The sequence below is a fragment of the Tiliqua scincoides genome, chromosome 3, assembly GCF_035046505.1.
Source record: "Tiliqua scincoides isolate rTilSci1 chromosome 3, rTilSci1.hap2, whole genome shotgun sequence".
NCBI classification, from domain to species: Eukaryota; Metazoa; Chordata; class Lepidosauria; order Squamata; family Scincidae; genus Tiliqua; species Tiliqua scincoides.
Window position 1 is genome coordinate 163,403,526 of NC_089823.1, and position 15,375 is coordinate 163,418,900.

Here is a 15,375-nt window from a genome sequence, read left to right on the forward strand (position 1 = left end):
CAGTAAGAGCCTTGGCTACTCCAGACTTGAAGGACTCACATATGCATCAGTGCATGGCTGTCTAGGAACGGCGTTTCAACCAAAGGACAAAGACTGCCGTGGGAGGATATCCCAGCAACTTTTAAGCTGCTTTGGCACAGAAGGTTCTGGAGAATTAGAAGTGTCAAAAAATAAGGAAAAAAAATAAGCAAAAATAGGAGAAAAACAGGGCATTAATTAATATTTTAACAGTAAGCTTTTAAAATTTGTATATCCTTTCAGTGTATTGATTTGGAAATGCTTCTTTCTTTTAGATTTGCTCAGTTTTTCCTGTGTCCTCTATTTGATGAAAGCTGCAAAGACAGAGAAGTGAATGCTGTTGATTCCGAGCATGAGAAGAATTTAATGAATGATGCCTGGAGACTTTTTCAACTGGAGAAAGCTACTGGAAATCCTAATCACCCCTTCAGTAAATTTGGAACAGGTATGTAAGAATGTAATTTCTTATCCAATTAATATGTTCTTTGACTGATTCACCAGCTGAGACCACACCTGGGTCGCTTAGACCTGGCCACGGTGACCCATCCCTAGTGACATCAAGATTAGATTACTATAACACGCTGAATGTGGGGCTGCCTCTGAAGATGGTTTGAAAACTGCAACTAGTGAAGAATGCAGCCCCCATGTGGTTGCTGGGGCTGGTTGTTTTGATTCAGTTGGGTCACTGCTTTGGTGGCAACACTGGCTGCTAGTTTGTTTTCGGGTTGAATTCAAAATGCTAGTTTTGACTTTTAAAGCCCTAGACGGTTCAGGACCCAGAGTATTTGAGGAACCGCTTTTGTCCATATAATCCTACCTGTCCATCTCAAATCATCTGAGGGGGCCCTTCCGACTATGTCATCACCAGTAGAGGTGAGGGGGTGACAGCTAAGAATAGGACCTTCTTGCTGGTGGCACCTCGTTTATTGAATTCCCTTCCCCTGGATTTAAAAATGGCTCCCTCTCTGGAGACCTTTCAGGGAATTCCTTACTTATGGCGCCAGTACTGAGAAGACTCGCCCCTTTGCCGCCATTTCTTAATCAGAGAAGAATCAGAGAAGGTCAGAGAAAGCAGACCAGAGTAGGAAGGTCTTCCAGCACCACAAAGAAGGGCTCAGCCGCTATGCAGGGCACAGGGAATTCTGCATCTGTGGGTGCCACCACAGAGAGGCCCTTCTTTGCACACCTGTTAATCAAGCTTGAAACAGTGGCAGCACCCATAGGAGAGCTCTTCCACTTGACGTTAACGGGCAGGCTACCTCCTAGGGGGAGTCTGTCCTTCAGGTATACTAGCACTAAGCAATATTCTCACTAAGGGGTCCATGCTTCTGTAGAGACCAGTTTGCTGGCTGCACAGCAGCTTGGCAGTGCTTCCAAATGCATGGTGGTGATGTCATATGCCATTGCTGGTCTTTGGTGGATGCTGAGCTGCATGGAGCTCAGCTTAACTGGGTTTTGAACTGCTCTACTCCCTAAGACTCTCCTTCTTTTAATATTCTCCCCCTCCAGCCTTCTCCACTTTCCCTTTATCTCTTTCCCATCTCCACTTTTCCCTCTGTCAATGCACTGCATTGCTCTTCAGCCCTTGTATTCTCACTGTACCCCTCATCCTCGGGTCCTGTAATCTTTAAGACTTGCCCTTCCTTTTATCTCTTGTGCCCAACTGTTTGTCTCTGCTCTCCTTTCTCCATCCTCTTCAGTTGTATGCCTCCCCTTTCCTTTTGAACCACCTGCCCACCACAGTCAATGAGACTCAAACTGGGTATGCTTCTGGCCTGTTCCCACAAGACCTAACTGCTTGGCCATGATGTTGCTGGGACATATACACAGAAGCCCCATCCTTCTGTTGCTGCTCACAGTATTCCAGAGCATCACAAATTGGAGGGCCATTGCAGTGATTGAAGGGACACTATCTTCATTATATAATTGGTATGTCTTTTGTGTATCTGTACATTATGAAAACTCACACTTGGGTTATGGAGGCAGTCCTTTAAGGACCTACAGAACTCCCGATTTCAGTTCTTTTGATTCTAAGCTACCTTGGCTGAATCACAGATGTCTTGCTGAAATCTTGAAAAGGGGCAATAGATTAAAATATTGCATTAAACAGAAGCACAAACTTCTGAAAGGGCCATAAATAGGAGCAGGATGCAGATTGTCCATAATTGACAAATTGGTATTTCTAGTTCCCGTGCAGTGGTCTGACTGAAAAAACAAGGGCATCAACCTTCCTTGAGATGGCAGGAGTTTGTTTTCACATTTTTATAACATCCTTCCTCCAGCCTTCCTACAAGCCTTCCTACAGCCTCCTCAAGGTGTATACATAGTTCCTTCCCTACTTTGTCCTCATAACAACTCTGTGAGGAAGGTGAGGCTGAGGGACTGGCTCAAGGTCACCCAGGAAGCCTCATGTCTAAGCAGAGATTTTGAACCTGGATCTTCCAGGTCTAAGGTCCAGTGTCCATCCCTTCCAATTTCTTGTGATTTCAGTGCCTTTCATTTTGCATTGCAGGAAACAAATTCACTTTAGAAACTAGACCAAACCAAGAAGGAATAGATGTAAGGCAAGAGCTACTGAAGTTTCACTCCACGTATTATTCATCAAATTTAATGGCTGTCTGCGTTCTAGGACGAGGTAAGAATGCCAAACTGTTTATGGAAGCTCCTTGAAATTAGTTTCTCTTTTCGATATCTGTCTAAAATAGCACTGGAACTTATTCTGTAGGGAACTAAATGAAAGAGCTTGCATTTTTCAAAGATTTAAATATTGATCTCCCAATGTTGAAGTTGTGAAAGTGAAAACTGAATAATTAATCATATTAATGCTTGGTTGCATGAATGTCTTCATCTAATGAAACATTTAAAATGTAAAGGCAATTAAAATAGAGGGGATAGTTTTCTTGCACATGCATGGAACTTTTTCAAAGTTTCCCTTCTGGCAGCATCCCCTGCACCCTTCAGGAAGCTCTCCCCCGCCCCCCCAAATACAGAACTCTCTGGAACACAGAAATATGCTTTCTCCTGAGATAATTTAGCCAAGTTTTGTCTAACTCTTTAACTCTGCTGGGAAGAGCCAGGGCCTAGGAGAGGGGGGTAGAGGGGGTAATTTGTACCCTGGGCCAGGGTTCAAAAGGGTGCCCAGGAGCCAAAGGAGGGGGCCCAGAAATTTCCTGGGATCTTCCATTTTCTAATCTTACCCAGATTCACTGCCCACACGGGATGCTGGGGGCATTATTGTGGGTACATGGTGGCAACTACTGCCACAAGCCTAACACACCAGGCCTAGGAATGCATACATTCCTTAACAGTGTCACATCTGGGGGGAAACTGATCTGCTACAGTAGCTCTTAGTGGATCTGCTTACCCTGAAGGAATGTATAGGAGCTCAGTGACACAGCTGCGGGACTGCAGCTGCTGCAGAAGTCAGTTTTGGTGTACAGAGGACATTTTCCGTTCTAGTGTGAGTCTAAATACAATGATACTAAACTCCTGCAATGATTTTCTATATTTGAAAGATTTTTGAGAGATTTAGGAATGTGTTTGGTTTTCCATATTACTGTATCTAGCTGCCAAAGCCAGGCAAGCAGGTAGACCTGAGCTCTGCATTGGGAAGACTGGTAGACCTGGGCTCCAAAGACTGTTACCACTTCCCCTCTGCCTGTTTTAGCTGCATTCTGCCCACCCCCATTGCCGCCACTCCCACTCTGTTTCACCCCCTCCTACTTTGGGAAGGGGACCAAAATAAATTTTCTACCCCCTGACAAAATTCCTCTCAGAGGCCCTGGGAATAGCTTTGCACTCAGCAATATCTTGCACTCCCCATTCTCCAAATCCTTCATTTTCTCATCACTCTCTGCCTCCCAGCTCATTCTCGGTGTTCCTGGTTATTTAGGAGCATTGGTATTTTAGGCAAAATACATATATGCAGTATAAACAGTGCACAGAATTTGTTTATTGAAAAGTGTATAAAATATCTTTGGTTTTTGGAATGTGGTCTGCCTTAATACCCTGCTTATTAGTACTTTTTCTAAAAGGAGTTGTTGCGGGACAACATTGAGAGCCTTTTGACCATGAATATCTTTTTTTGTCTTTTTGTGTATATGCATATATAGAATCTCTAAATGACCTAACCAGTTTGGTAATGAAGCTGTTTTCTGAAGTAGAGAACAAAAATGTTCCATTACCTGAATTCCCTGAACATCCTTTCCAGGAAGAACATCTCCGGGTAGGTTTTGAAACTCTCTGTACCAGGGGTCTCCAAACCCTGGCCGGGGGGGGGGGCTCCAAATCCTCCGACCCTCCAGAGGATTTGATGTGGCATGTGGTGGGGAAGTTTGGCTGTCCCAGCCCACAGCGACCTGCTGACGGGCTGGATACACAGAGCCTTGCACAGAGAGATGCTTCCGTTGAAGAGACTTCCTCAAAGATTACCCCAGAAGACTCTGTGCTCGCAGGGATTCCCTTAGAACAGCCATTTCCAACCACTGTGCCATGGCACACTGGTGTGCCACGGATGGTCTGCAGGTGTGCCGCGGGAGTTTGGGGGAAGACCATTTGTAAATAGGACCACTGGGGGATGTGAGCCCCTGCTGTCAGTGTGGTGTACCTTGTCAATTGTCAAAAAACTAATGGTGTGCCTTGACAATTTTAGTGCCTTGTCAGTGTGCCATGAGATGAAAAAGACTGAAAATCACTGCCTTAGAAAGTGACCTGTGTGTGTGTGTGTCTGTCAAAGGGCATGGAGAACAGACAGCAATATTAACTTCTGCCTTGTTCTCAACGTCCCAAATTATAACATACCCTTTGGAAACCTGAGATAAGGAATTCCAGATACATTCAGTGCCCTAATCAGACTACTGGCTAATCAGTTCCATCTATCCAACCCTTACTGAAAGCATGTTTTCTCTTTATAAATTAATTTATTTTTCAGATTTCTCCAAAGTTATTACTCAGTTGTTCCCCAACTCTTTATCCCTCCAACACATTAATTCTCTCCCCAATCCCTCCAAATAATTTCCCCTCCAAAAAAAGTTTTTCTAAAAACATTGTTTTTTCATATTCCTCCTTTCAAAATTCATTCTCCCAAAATTAATTTTCCTTTTCAAAATTTATTACCCCCTCTTCCTGTGCAAATCCGTTTTGCCCTCTGCTCCCTCCAGCCCTTTTTCAAAATTCATTCCCCTTTCTTCCATCTCTTGTTTGTTTGTTTGTTTGTTTGTTTGTTTGTTTGTTTGTTTGTTTGTTTGTTTGTTTGTTTGTTTGTTTGTTTGTTTGTTTGTTTGTTTGTTTGTTTTCTGGCCCTTGGCACTGTGTCAAATATACGAGGTGGCCTTCATGCTAAAAAGTTTGGAGACTCCTGCTCTGTAACACCACCTTTGTTCAGAAGTGGAGATTTGTATCTTTCAAAATGTTTGGTTTTGATTTATGTCAACATCTTTGACAAATACAGCTTAATTTAAACAAGGTCAGACTTAAAGGAATACATTGGATGATATAATAGAAGGATGTAATTAGTGGTGTGACCAGACAACTTGAGGTGTGTGTTTGTAATTAATAAGGGTGGAAGTTATTACGTACAGGTGAAACCAGTCACTTCCATAAATATTGGTAATGTTCTGACAGGAAGTGCTCTTATAATGATGCTGTTCTGGTCTATGCATGAAATAGCTTTGCAGGCAATGACTGGAATTTGGTATATGTGGAGTGTGGGTTCCAAAACTCCTGGTGAGACAAAACACTGGATGAAATTTAAAACTGGTTTGTTTTGCTTTGATTTCACAGCAACTTTACAAAGTGGTGCCTATAAAAGACATTAGAAATCTTTATGTCACCTTTCCAATACCAGACCTTCAGAAGTACTATAAATCAAACCCTGGTCATTATCTTGGTCATCTTATTGGTCATGAAGGTCCAGGGAGTCTCTTGTCAGAACTCAAAGCTAAAGGTAAGATTTGCAGTGAGATAATATTGAAGCACTAAATATATTTTGAAGTATTGAGACAAATGCCTCTCTAAATCTGAGTTCCTGAAAAAGCAGAATTTGTCAACAGCAGCAAGCATTCCAGTTGAATTCTTTTTTTAAACTCTTGGTATAGTACTGAAACCTCAGGGGTGTGTGTGTTTATCAGTGGCTCAGTCTAAAACAATCATAAGATATCTCATCTGTGGTCTCTGTAGTTTTGCTCTTAGAATTGGCATGCAGCCGCTTGTACAGAATTAAAGTGGCATATATCTTTCTTTCTTTGTTGCTCAGAGACAGTGAGTGATAATCTAATTTCCATGTTAAGTTCCTTAGTTTGCAATACAGTGCATCAGGTATTGACTTAATTTAAATGGAATACTAAATCATAATTTGGTGCTCAGTAGCACCCCTACAGGCTTCCTCTTCCATTTCCTGAATTTTGTTAAGTGTAGCTTGCCATGGCTTCTGACTTGGCAAACTGTGGTTGGTCTTTCCTTCCAATCATGGCTTGCAGACTGGTTTTATATTATGATTTGGAGGCAAGGATGCTAATCACTATTTGCCAATTCAAGCATCATTCTAAACTATGGTTTGCAAAATCCAGAAAGAGGAGAAGGAAAATCCATGGGACACTGCCATATCATGACACTACGTTACTTTTGCAGTCAGCCTGAGTCATCAGACATTGTACTTTTTAGTATGTGTTGGTGCAATTGGTGATTTTATTCTGGCTTTGATTTTTACTATTATTATGTTGTTTAATTTATGCTGATTTGTTCAGATTGTGAACCACTTTTAGAAAGTTTTATCTAAAAAGTGGTACATAAACACTAATCACACACACTTTCACTTTTCAGGCCTCTTATCAAAATATAGACCAAATAACTTTTGTGTAGTTAAAGCAGCTGTGGTCAAGCTACTTTTGCAGTAAAGTATTCTTGCACTGCAACATGTGAATTGTAGCATGTTTTGTTATGTGACTTCATAGTTTCGTATGTTACTAGGCATTATTATGCAAAGTTAAGGGCAAGTTGACAAGGGGAGGAATCCATGTAATTCTCCATGATTATCTTTTGCTATAAATGATCTTCCTTTATGTTGGCACAGAACAGTGATAGGATACTCTTTCATTGAAATTAACAATGTCTTCCCTGTGATTGAGTGTCATGGGGAGGAGCAGCATGGGAGAATTGCAGGAATGTATCCTCTTGTTGTGACACTTTATGACATGATGAAAATCCCTGATTTCCTTCAATTTTTGACTTTCCTATTGCCTAAAGAGGCTTCTGTAACTGGTCAGCTTCTTGAAGGGGCTGCTTATGGTAGCAGCCAGGCTATGCAGAATGGCCATGTCATGCTTTGCAACAACTGTAAAGGGCCTTGTGCTGTCAGAATGTTTGTTTCAGCAGCATAAGGCCCTGTGAAGATTAGGCCAAAAGAAAATAAAAAAATCAGGCACTTAAGGTGCTAGGTATCAAAGTGACCACACAAAATGCTTTTTAATCTTTATGTCTACGAATGCTTGAACTAGAACCCATTTATGTTTAAAGTGAGAAAAGGGCATTGAGGGTGATGATGCAATATTTTCTCTATTTTCAAAGTAGACCAATTCTCATTTTTCTCTATGTCCTCACAAATTGTTCTAGAGGTCAGTAACTGAAGTCTACGAAATTCTTTATAAACCTGAAGTTTTAATCTTTTTTCCCAGTTAGAACCTTCTTTGTGACCCACTGTTTTCCCATCATAAGTATCTGCAGAGTTCATGCTGAGAAGTACTTTACAATTTGACATCCGGGATCTTGTTTTATTTGCAGATCTTGCAAGAAATCTCTAACCTCACCTTTGCAGATGGCCAGATTTAATGTGGTAGCTTGTAATAAAACATTTTTAATGAACTCTTTATCTCCATCTATTGAAAGATCCTATCTTTCCTGACAAGAAGGTTGATTTCAGGCTTATTTGTTTCTTGCCATACCAGAACTATGCAAATGCAGAGTTAGCTAAGAATTGAGGAAGAACTCTTCTTAACTTCAGGTCCTGTAGAAAAGATGGCATTGCAAGTCTCATTATAAAGCCTGGTTGGTTTGCTGCCTTTGGCTGGCTATTTTCTTTTACTTCTGACTAGCAACCAGGGAAGAAAGCTAGTTTATTTCCTGCAGCTTCTGACTGTCAGAAAAGAGAGGAAAAGTGGCAATGGAAGAAATTGCCCTGGCATTATTGCAAAGGTCATTTGAATCTGAATGACACAAGGTGGTGTGATATGCTTTTAAAATGGGGATCACTTAGACCTCATATTCTATTCCTATGGTGTTATGTATCTTGCTTTGTAGGTTATTGTTATATTACTGAGCATGATAACTTATGTGCAATTATATATTTAAAATGTTCTCAAAATGTTAATTTTTTTTTTAACTTGCAAATCATCTCATGCTTAATAGAGTCCTACAGGTATTTTTTTATGGCTTTCTTGGGATATGTTTGATTCCAGTACTGAATTGATGTAGTAAATCTTGACATTGACAGAGGGTTAAGTGATATCCTGGTTTGATATCAAAGACAATGGAGAGGGAAGCTGCCCAAGAGAGCAGGGAAAGGAGGATGATCCTCCATGGTTAGAAGGTCCACCCTGAATCTGTAAGTTGTAGCCTGTCCATTAACATACAAATGCACTAATTTTGTGTATGTGCAATCTTATCGTATCACTTCCATTTATTCTTTTGTTGTATTATGTGATGGATATTGACAAGAACACAGAAGTTTGTTCTAATTTTTAAATGTTGTGTGTGCACAAATAACATAACTTTAAAAGAATGAAAATAAACCATTTTGCTTTTGTTAAGTCTTGTTTCTTTATTTCACAGGCTGGGTAAATACACTGGTTGGAGGACAAAAAGAAGGTGCTAGAGGTTTCATGTTTTTCATCATTAATGTTGACCTTACAGAAGAAGGACTTTGTAAGTGAAATTCTTTTATGCATTTGTGTTAGGGTTTAGAACACAATCTAAATGTGCAGGCTATGCCAGAGTAATAATCAATCTAAAATTCAATACTAAGTTATCTATGTCAGGCATGAGTCTGTTTTGGAGTATATTGTATGCTTACTTTGTATACTTCTAAGCAAGTCATAAGACTATGCCACTCACAAGACTTTGACACTATGTATATATACTTGCTTACTGAGGGTTTAATTTCATGCTTCTGATGACATGGAGTATAGACTTCAAAACCTTATGCTATTAATAAATTTTCAGTGCCATCCTATCTTGCACTAGAACAGGCAGGCCAGGAGGCCTGCACTGTATCCAGCACAAGATTGGGGCCAGAAATGGTTCAGCCAGAGGCTTGGAAGAAAGCCACCACAGACCCAATGGGTCTCCTTGGACCTGCGCCATCTCAAGAGGTGGCACAAGTGAGAGGAGAACATTTGCAGCCGCTCCGCACTGCTCAGGGAATGGGGTTGGGATCCGGCATAACTGCTGGGTCCCAGCCCCACTTCCCACTCACCGCTTGCCCACTGGAACACCCTCCCCCTGACCCGGAACGCCTCCTCCCCGCCCTCCTCAGACCCTTCTCAGACTCCCTCAGATCTTCCAGGTGCAAGCTGCTATGGAGGCTGGACACAGCCTCCATACTCCAGCGCACCACCATGCACTGACACAGCTTGCTCCCAAGGAGGTGCAACCATACTTTACAACACTCAAGGGACTTGCACCAGTCTAACACAAGGTTAGAGTTGTGCCCTTTGTTACTTTAAGTTGCCACTTGTTTAGCCGTTGTCAAAAGAGTGTCACTTTGAGTAGAAGGACCAAACTAGATCTGATAAGGAGATCTGTGGTTTAAGATTTCCTGTCATTTAAAACACCCCACACAAACGCATCACAATAATTAAAAGCCGCACCAGCTACTTTGACATTTGGGGATGTTGCCCTCAAGGAGAGGGTGTTTAGTTGGTTTCACATATTCATCCACTCACTATGGAGGTAACAGGGCATAGGGTAGAGAATTTAGATTGTGAAGAGTAACAGCTTCTCCCAGAACTTCACTCTTCCAGTCCTTAATTGGCCTGGGGTGGCTAATTAGTCCAAATGTGACTGCTAATTAGTAAAAGAAAAACAAGGTGGGAGAGCCTAATTGCATATCTCCCATGTCACTCTCATGTTTTGCCCTATGGAAGTAAAATATGTTGCAAGTTTGCATTTTCCAAATTGCCTATACATGCACTCTCATCTCTCTCTCTCCCTCCCTCTCTTTGTTTTAAGTACACGTGGAAGATATTATTTTGCACATGTTCCAATACATACAAAAGCTGCGAACAGAAGGACCCCAAGAGTGGGTTTTTCAAGAATGCAAGGTACCTATCTGCATAATTATGATTTTCTTTCAAGCTTTTTATAGATATCTACACTGGATTTTCTTAAATCTTTACATTAAAAAACACTTACTAGGAACTTCCAATAAGAGTTATCACCAATAAGATTGGCTTTTTATATTTAATTTTATGAACAACTTCATAAATGTCTCAGGTGAATCACGTAAGCATAGTAGTTTTCTAACTTTATAAAGTTATGCATTTATTCTGTATCATATTAAAGTACCCAGTTTTGCATTTACTAAAGGCCAAATCCTATCCAATTTTCCGGTGCTGGTGCAGCTGTGCCAATGGGTATACACTGCATCCTGTAGTGGGGAGGCAGTCACAGAGGCTTCCTCAAAGTATGGGAACATTAGTTCCTTTACCTCGGAGCTGCATTGCGGCTGCACCCATGCTGGAAAGTTGGATAGGATTGGGCCCTAAATCTGTTTAACCTAAGACGCATGAAATGTCATGGATGGGGTAGCAGTGAAAGTTTAGGAACAGGGTTCCAGCCCTTGTCCATTATGTTTGTCCTGCTTCTATCCCCCACTTAGCATTACCACTCCCAACTTCTATATTTTCCCACAAATTTTTCAATTCTAATGCACATGGGAGTGGTGATTGGGGTGGGGTGAGGGGTTAGTCCTAGTGCCAGTGTCTCCCTCCTTATTCCTGATCTGCTCTTTTACCCCGACCAAAATTGGTGGACTCCGCTGCCACCACAAGAACAATGCTAGGCAAAGAAAAACCATCCTCCAAATACTCCCTCATAGTTATGTGGAGAATTCCTCCTAAATGTAAGCAATATTGTGTTGCTCGAGTCAGAGGAGAATTAAGACAAGATTCTCACCAAGTTCAACCCACCATAGGTAGGTAAAAAGTTGAGGCATAACGGAAGTTTATTAAAAATTACAAGAGGGAGTGGTCTTGGATAATACAAAGAAGAAAGAATAAAACAAGCAGGTTTGTGTAATGGCTTGCACCTGGGCAGTGCGTAGCAAAATACGAGCAGGTGATTACAGCCAAACTTAAAGCAAAAGAAATTTCTTATCATGTCTAAATCTCACTATTCCCTAACTGCACTTCAAGTTCAGCTTGAGGAGTCCATTGTACCTCTCTGATTTTCAGGAAGTGGGCAATGCATGATCCCACAAATGAGATATCTGCAGGGGCCAAGTCAGAACCAACAAGATACCATGTGGGTATCTCTACCTTTATTCTGACCTGATCAGGTAGATGACCATTTGGCTGGCACATGCCAGTTCCAGCAGGTGGACTAGCTATTCTCTTCTTTGGGTCCAGCCAGGACAGCAAATCCAGCAAATGACCTATCTGCTTGACATATGAATGGACCATTGTTATTTATTAACATGCTCATATGTGGAAGAATTATCATTGAATCTGTTCTAGGTGCGATACTATGCATGTCTGCTCTAAAGCAAATCTCTCTGTTTTCAGTGTGACTTATTCCTAGGTAAATATGTATAGGATTGCAGCCTAAGTATGGTTTCAGTGTCCTAATAATCCTATTCTGATTGTAAAGAACATAATGGGAATTAGAGCGGATTCAGGGAATTTTATCCCTCTGGCCACTTTTATTCTGCAAGATTTGTTACTGGGAGCTACTGCTCTTTGTTTACCTTTTGTGAAAAATTTGTTAGGTATAAGTGTTTCTCAATGCTTTTGGATACAACTAATTTCTGGGGAAAACCTGTGACACTTAGTAGCAACTTAAGCGTATCTCCATTTCTTTTCTTGTATTTGACAGCATTCACTAAACTATGTTGTATGTATTCTATGTATTACTTTCTGAAGCTAAATTTTAAATCAACACCCATGCTCCATTTTCCATTATTATTTAAAAATACTAGTTGAATACTTCTTTACAGTATGAAGCATTGTACAGGAATGCACCACTTAATGACAGGTATAGTTCTGCAAATGCCTCTGTTGTTGCCCAGACAACTGCTAATGGCAACCAAGTCACACCCCAGAATGCCTTGTGGCAATCCTGTACCACCCCAGATTGTTATGCAGGGCCAGGAAATCAGAAGAAGGCAGCTAGCTAACAAAAGTGTGCATGGAAAGCTCATGAAGCACTGGTTAGCTAGTTTAACTGGGAAGGAAACTACCCTGGTGAGTTCAGTGGGACCACTGTTGGTCTTTCCCCAGTACGTTGATATGTTGCACTTACCTGTATTACCATATAATTTTATTTTTTCTAGGATCTAAATGCTGTAGCATTCAGATTTAAAGATAAGGAAAGGCCTAGAGGATACACATCAAAGCTTGCAGGGATGCTGCATGTAAGTGGTAGCTTTTCATTTTGGAAGAATTATGCTCTAAGATCTGGTATATTTATTTATTTATCACATCTTTATACCGCCCTTCCTCCAAAGAGCTTAGGGCAGTGTACACTGCTGCTCCCCTCCTTTTTTCCTCACAACAACCCTGTGAGGTAAGTGAGACTGAGAGAAAGTGACTGGCCCAAGGTCATCCAGGAAGCTTCATAGCTAAGGGGGGATTTGAACCTGAATCTTCCAGGTTTGAGTCCACCTCCCAAACCACTGCACCATCCTGGTATATATTCTGAAAACTGATAGAAAAAAGTGGTATCAATGATGTGAGGAAAAGCATTAAAATGAATTTGTCCATTTTATCCTGGGCAAGTGAAGCTATATACTTAATCGGGACCACATAGTCTAGAAGATGTTTATTCTCACATTGATATGCCACATGGTTGCATTGTAAAAAAAAAATAAATACTGGTGGTAGTATTGTCGAATCTGGCGTAGAATCCAGAGTTATGCTAGATAAGAATTGACATTGTTGCATATTTTTCAGGCATTGTTGAATTGAATATTACCTGAATATTAATGAACGTAGTTTTTACAACACATTATACTGTACTTACTTGGGGCTTGAGTCGAAAAACGGTTAGTTTTTCCATCCATAATCTTATTTATTACCTACGGGCAGCCCAATCCTGAGCTGCCCGGGGCGCCTAGGCTCAGTGACACCGAGGAGGGCTGCCGTCGAATCCAGCGCCTCCTGTGCTATAGCGGGAGGCGCCTCAGGAGAAGGGGACATTTGTCCCTTTCCCCCGAGTAAGCTAAGCAACCCTGCACAGGCAGCCCGGCAGCTAGCTAGCACAGGCAGGAGCCTGGCAGTGAGCCCCACAAATGTGCTGCTCGGCAGCACGGAGGTGTGCCACTGAGCACAGAATTGGGCTGTTGGTGTCTTCAGAATTGAAAGTCTAATATCTAAACATCTAAGAGAGAAAAACCTTACAATTCTCTGATTACTAAGATAGATCCCATGTAGGCATAATGGTATCTCCAAATTTTCAAAGAACCGTCTTTTGAGAAGGTAGTTAATATTCTTAAAAATCCTATTCAAACTCTTAAAACCAAGTTTCTTGGCACGATAACTAAATGGACAGGTGAAGTGCTTTGTTCTGTAGACTGCAAAAATATCCTCCAGAGGTCAGCATTCACCGCTTTTTTACCCTGTACATTAATATAACTTGTGTTCTTAAAAGGGATAGCCCTGGTTCTGAATTATTGTGGTATACTGTGAACAGCACCTAAATGACAGTGATCCCTTTGTATAATCTTAGTGTCTGCATTTTGTGTGTCTAATGTTACACAGGATGGTTTTGCTTTTTTTTTGTTTGTTTAGACTGAAACATGACTCTTTATGTTTTATTTAGTACTACCCTATAGAAGAAGTTCTTGCTGCTGAATATTTACTTGAAGAATTTAGGCCTGATTTGATAGAAATGGTATTGGATAAACTGAGACCTGAAAATGTCCGGTAAGCTATAGAGGGGAATTGGTTTTATATGCAACTTAACTAGCGAATCATCTCAGAGAATGTGCCATCATTATGTTTAGGTAACTTTTATGATATAGCATTTGTTGCTATCAGGATCAGTGAGGCAATGCAGTAAATAAATGTAAGAACTAAAATGATTTGGTATGAGTTTATAATTAAGCCTTATTGCATTTTTATGCAAGTTTTAGGTTATCATTGATTTTTCTGATTGACTTCATACTGAGTGACTGATTTCAGACAGTCCACCAAAACCATGGCTTGAGAGAACTGGAAATGAGCTGCATGCTTTTTTTTTTCTCAGTTTTTTAAAATGTTAACTGTTGTTTGTTATGATGACAAAATTGATCTGGTTAGTGCTTGACTTTCAAACAAGAACAGGAGGACATGGTGGTGTTTTTCCAGAGTGGTGTGAGCTCTGCTCTGTTCCTAGAGGGTGCTTGTGCTAAATTCTTGGTGATTCCCTCTACAGACCCCATTCCTGTGTCCCAGTAGTTGCCTCCTCCTGTAGTTTCTGTTGATATAGTTTTAACCTAAGGTCTTGTAGATTCTGTATTTAATAGAAAGTTATTTATAAAAAATGAATAACTGTCTTTATTTCTTGGTCCTAGTAGCCTTTAGTGCAAAGTGAAATTTATACCTAGCAAATTTATTAAACTAGGGTTACAGTCCTGTGCACACTTATCTGGGAGTAAGGCTCATTGGAACATATTAAACTCATTGGAACTTATCACTGTGTCGTAAGCCTGCATGACACACCTCATTTTAAGATCGTTAAAAATGCAGACCATGGGAATCTTCCATAATTTTCAAATTTGTTTCTCTTCTTGTTTTGTTTAACATTCAAGCTAATGAAGAGTTTTGGAGAAGCCAAACACTTGCTCACTACTTTCTGATATCTTAAGTCTAGACAAATGTGCTTTCCAATGGAACAGCTGCATATCAGTCACGTCAATTGAATTTTAACCCACTTGGGATTTGTGACCACATATTCAGTACAATCCAGGGCTTTCTCAGTGGCAAAAGCTACACTAGTCCTCCTTCTGTGCTGCCAGTTGAAAAGGGTGGGAGAAGTATCCTACCTCAGGAGTTGGGAGCAACACATTTTTCCTCCACAAGCAGGGAAAGGAGCTTTGACACAATCCTATGGATGCCTGCTCAGCACTTAAAATAAACTTCACATAAATTCTCCTGTCAGTGGCAAGAG

The 15,375-nt window shown here is 40.9% G+C and overlaps 1 protein-coding gene across 3 annotated transcripts in view; it reads left to right on the top strand.

The window, feature by feature from the left end:
• The window catches only part of IDE (insulin degrading enzyme), a 75,385-nt gene that overhangs the window by 24,353 nt on the left and 35,657 nt on the right, over positions 1 to 15,375 (top strand). For all 3 annotated transcript variants that reach the window (XM_066619935.1, XM_066619936.1, XM_066619937.1), the window contains 8 exons: positions 294 to 463; positions 2,531 to 2,653; positions 4,131 to 4,243; positions 5,800 to 5,962; positions 8,842 to 8,934; positions 10,240 to 10,331; positions 12,560 to 12,640; positions 14,047 to 14,150. In XM_066619935.1, the coding sequence (XP_066476032.1) occupies positions 294 to 463; positions 2,531 to 2,653; positions 4,131 to 4,243; positions 5,800 to 5,962; positions 8,842 to 8,934; positions 10,240 to 10,331; positions 12,560 to 12,640; positions 14,047 to 14,150 (939 nt within the window). The remainder of the gene's footprint in view (positions 1 to 293; positions 464 to 2,530; positions 2,654 to 4,130; positions 4,244 to 5,799; positions 5,963 to 8,841; positions 8,935 to 10,239; positions 10,332 to 12,559; positions 12,641 to 14,046; positions 14,151 to 15,375) is intronic.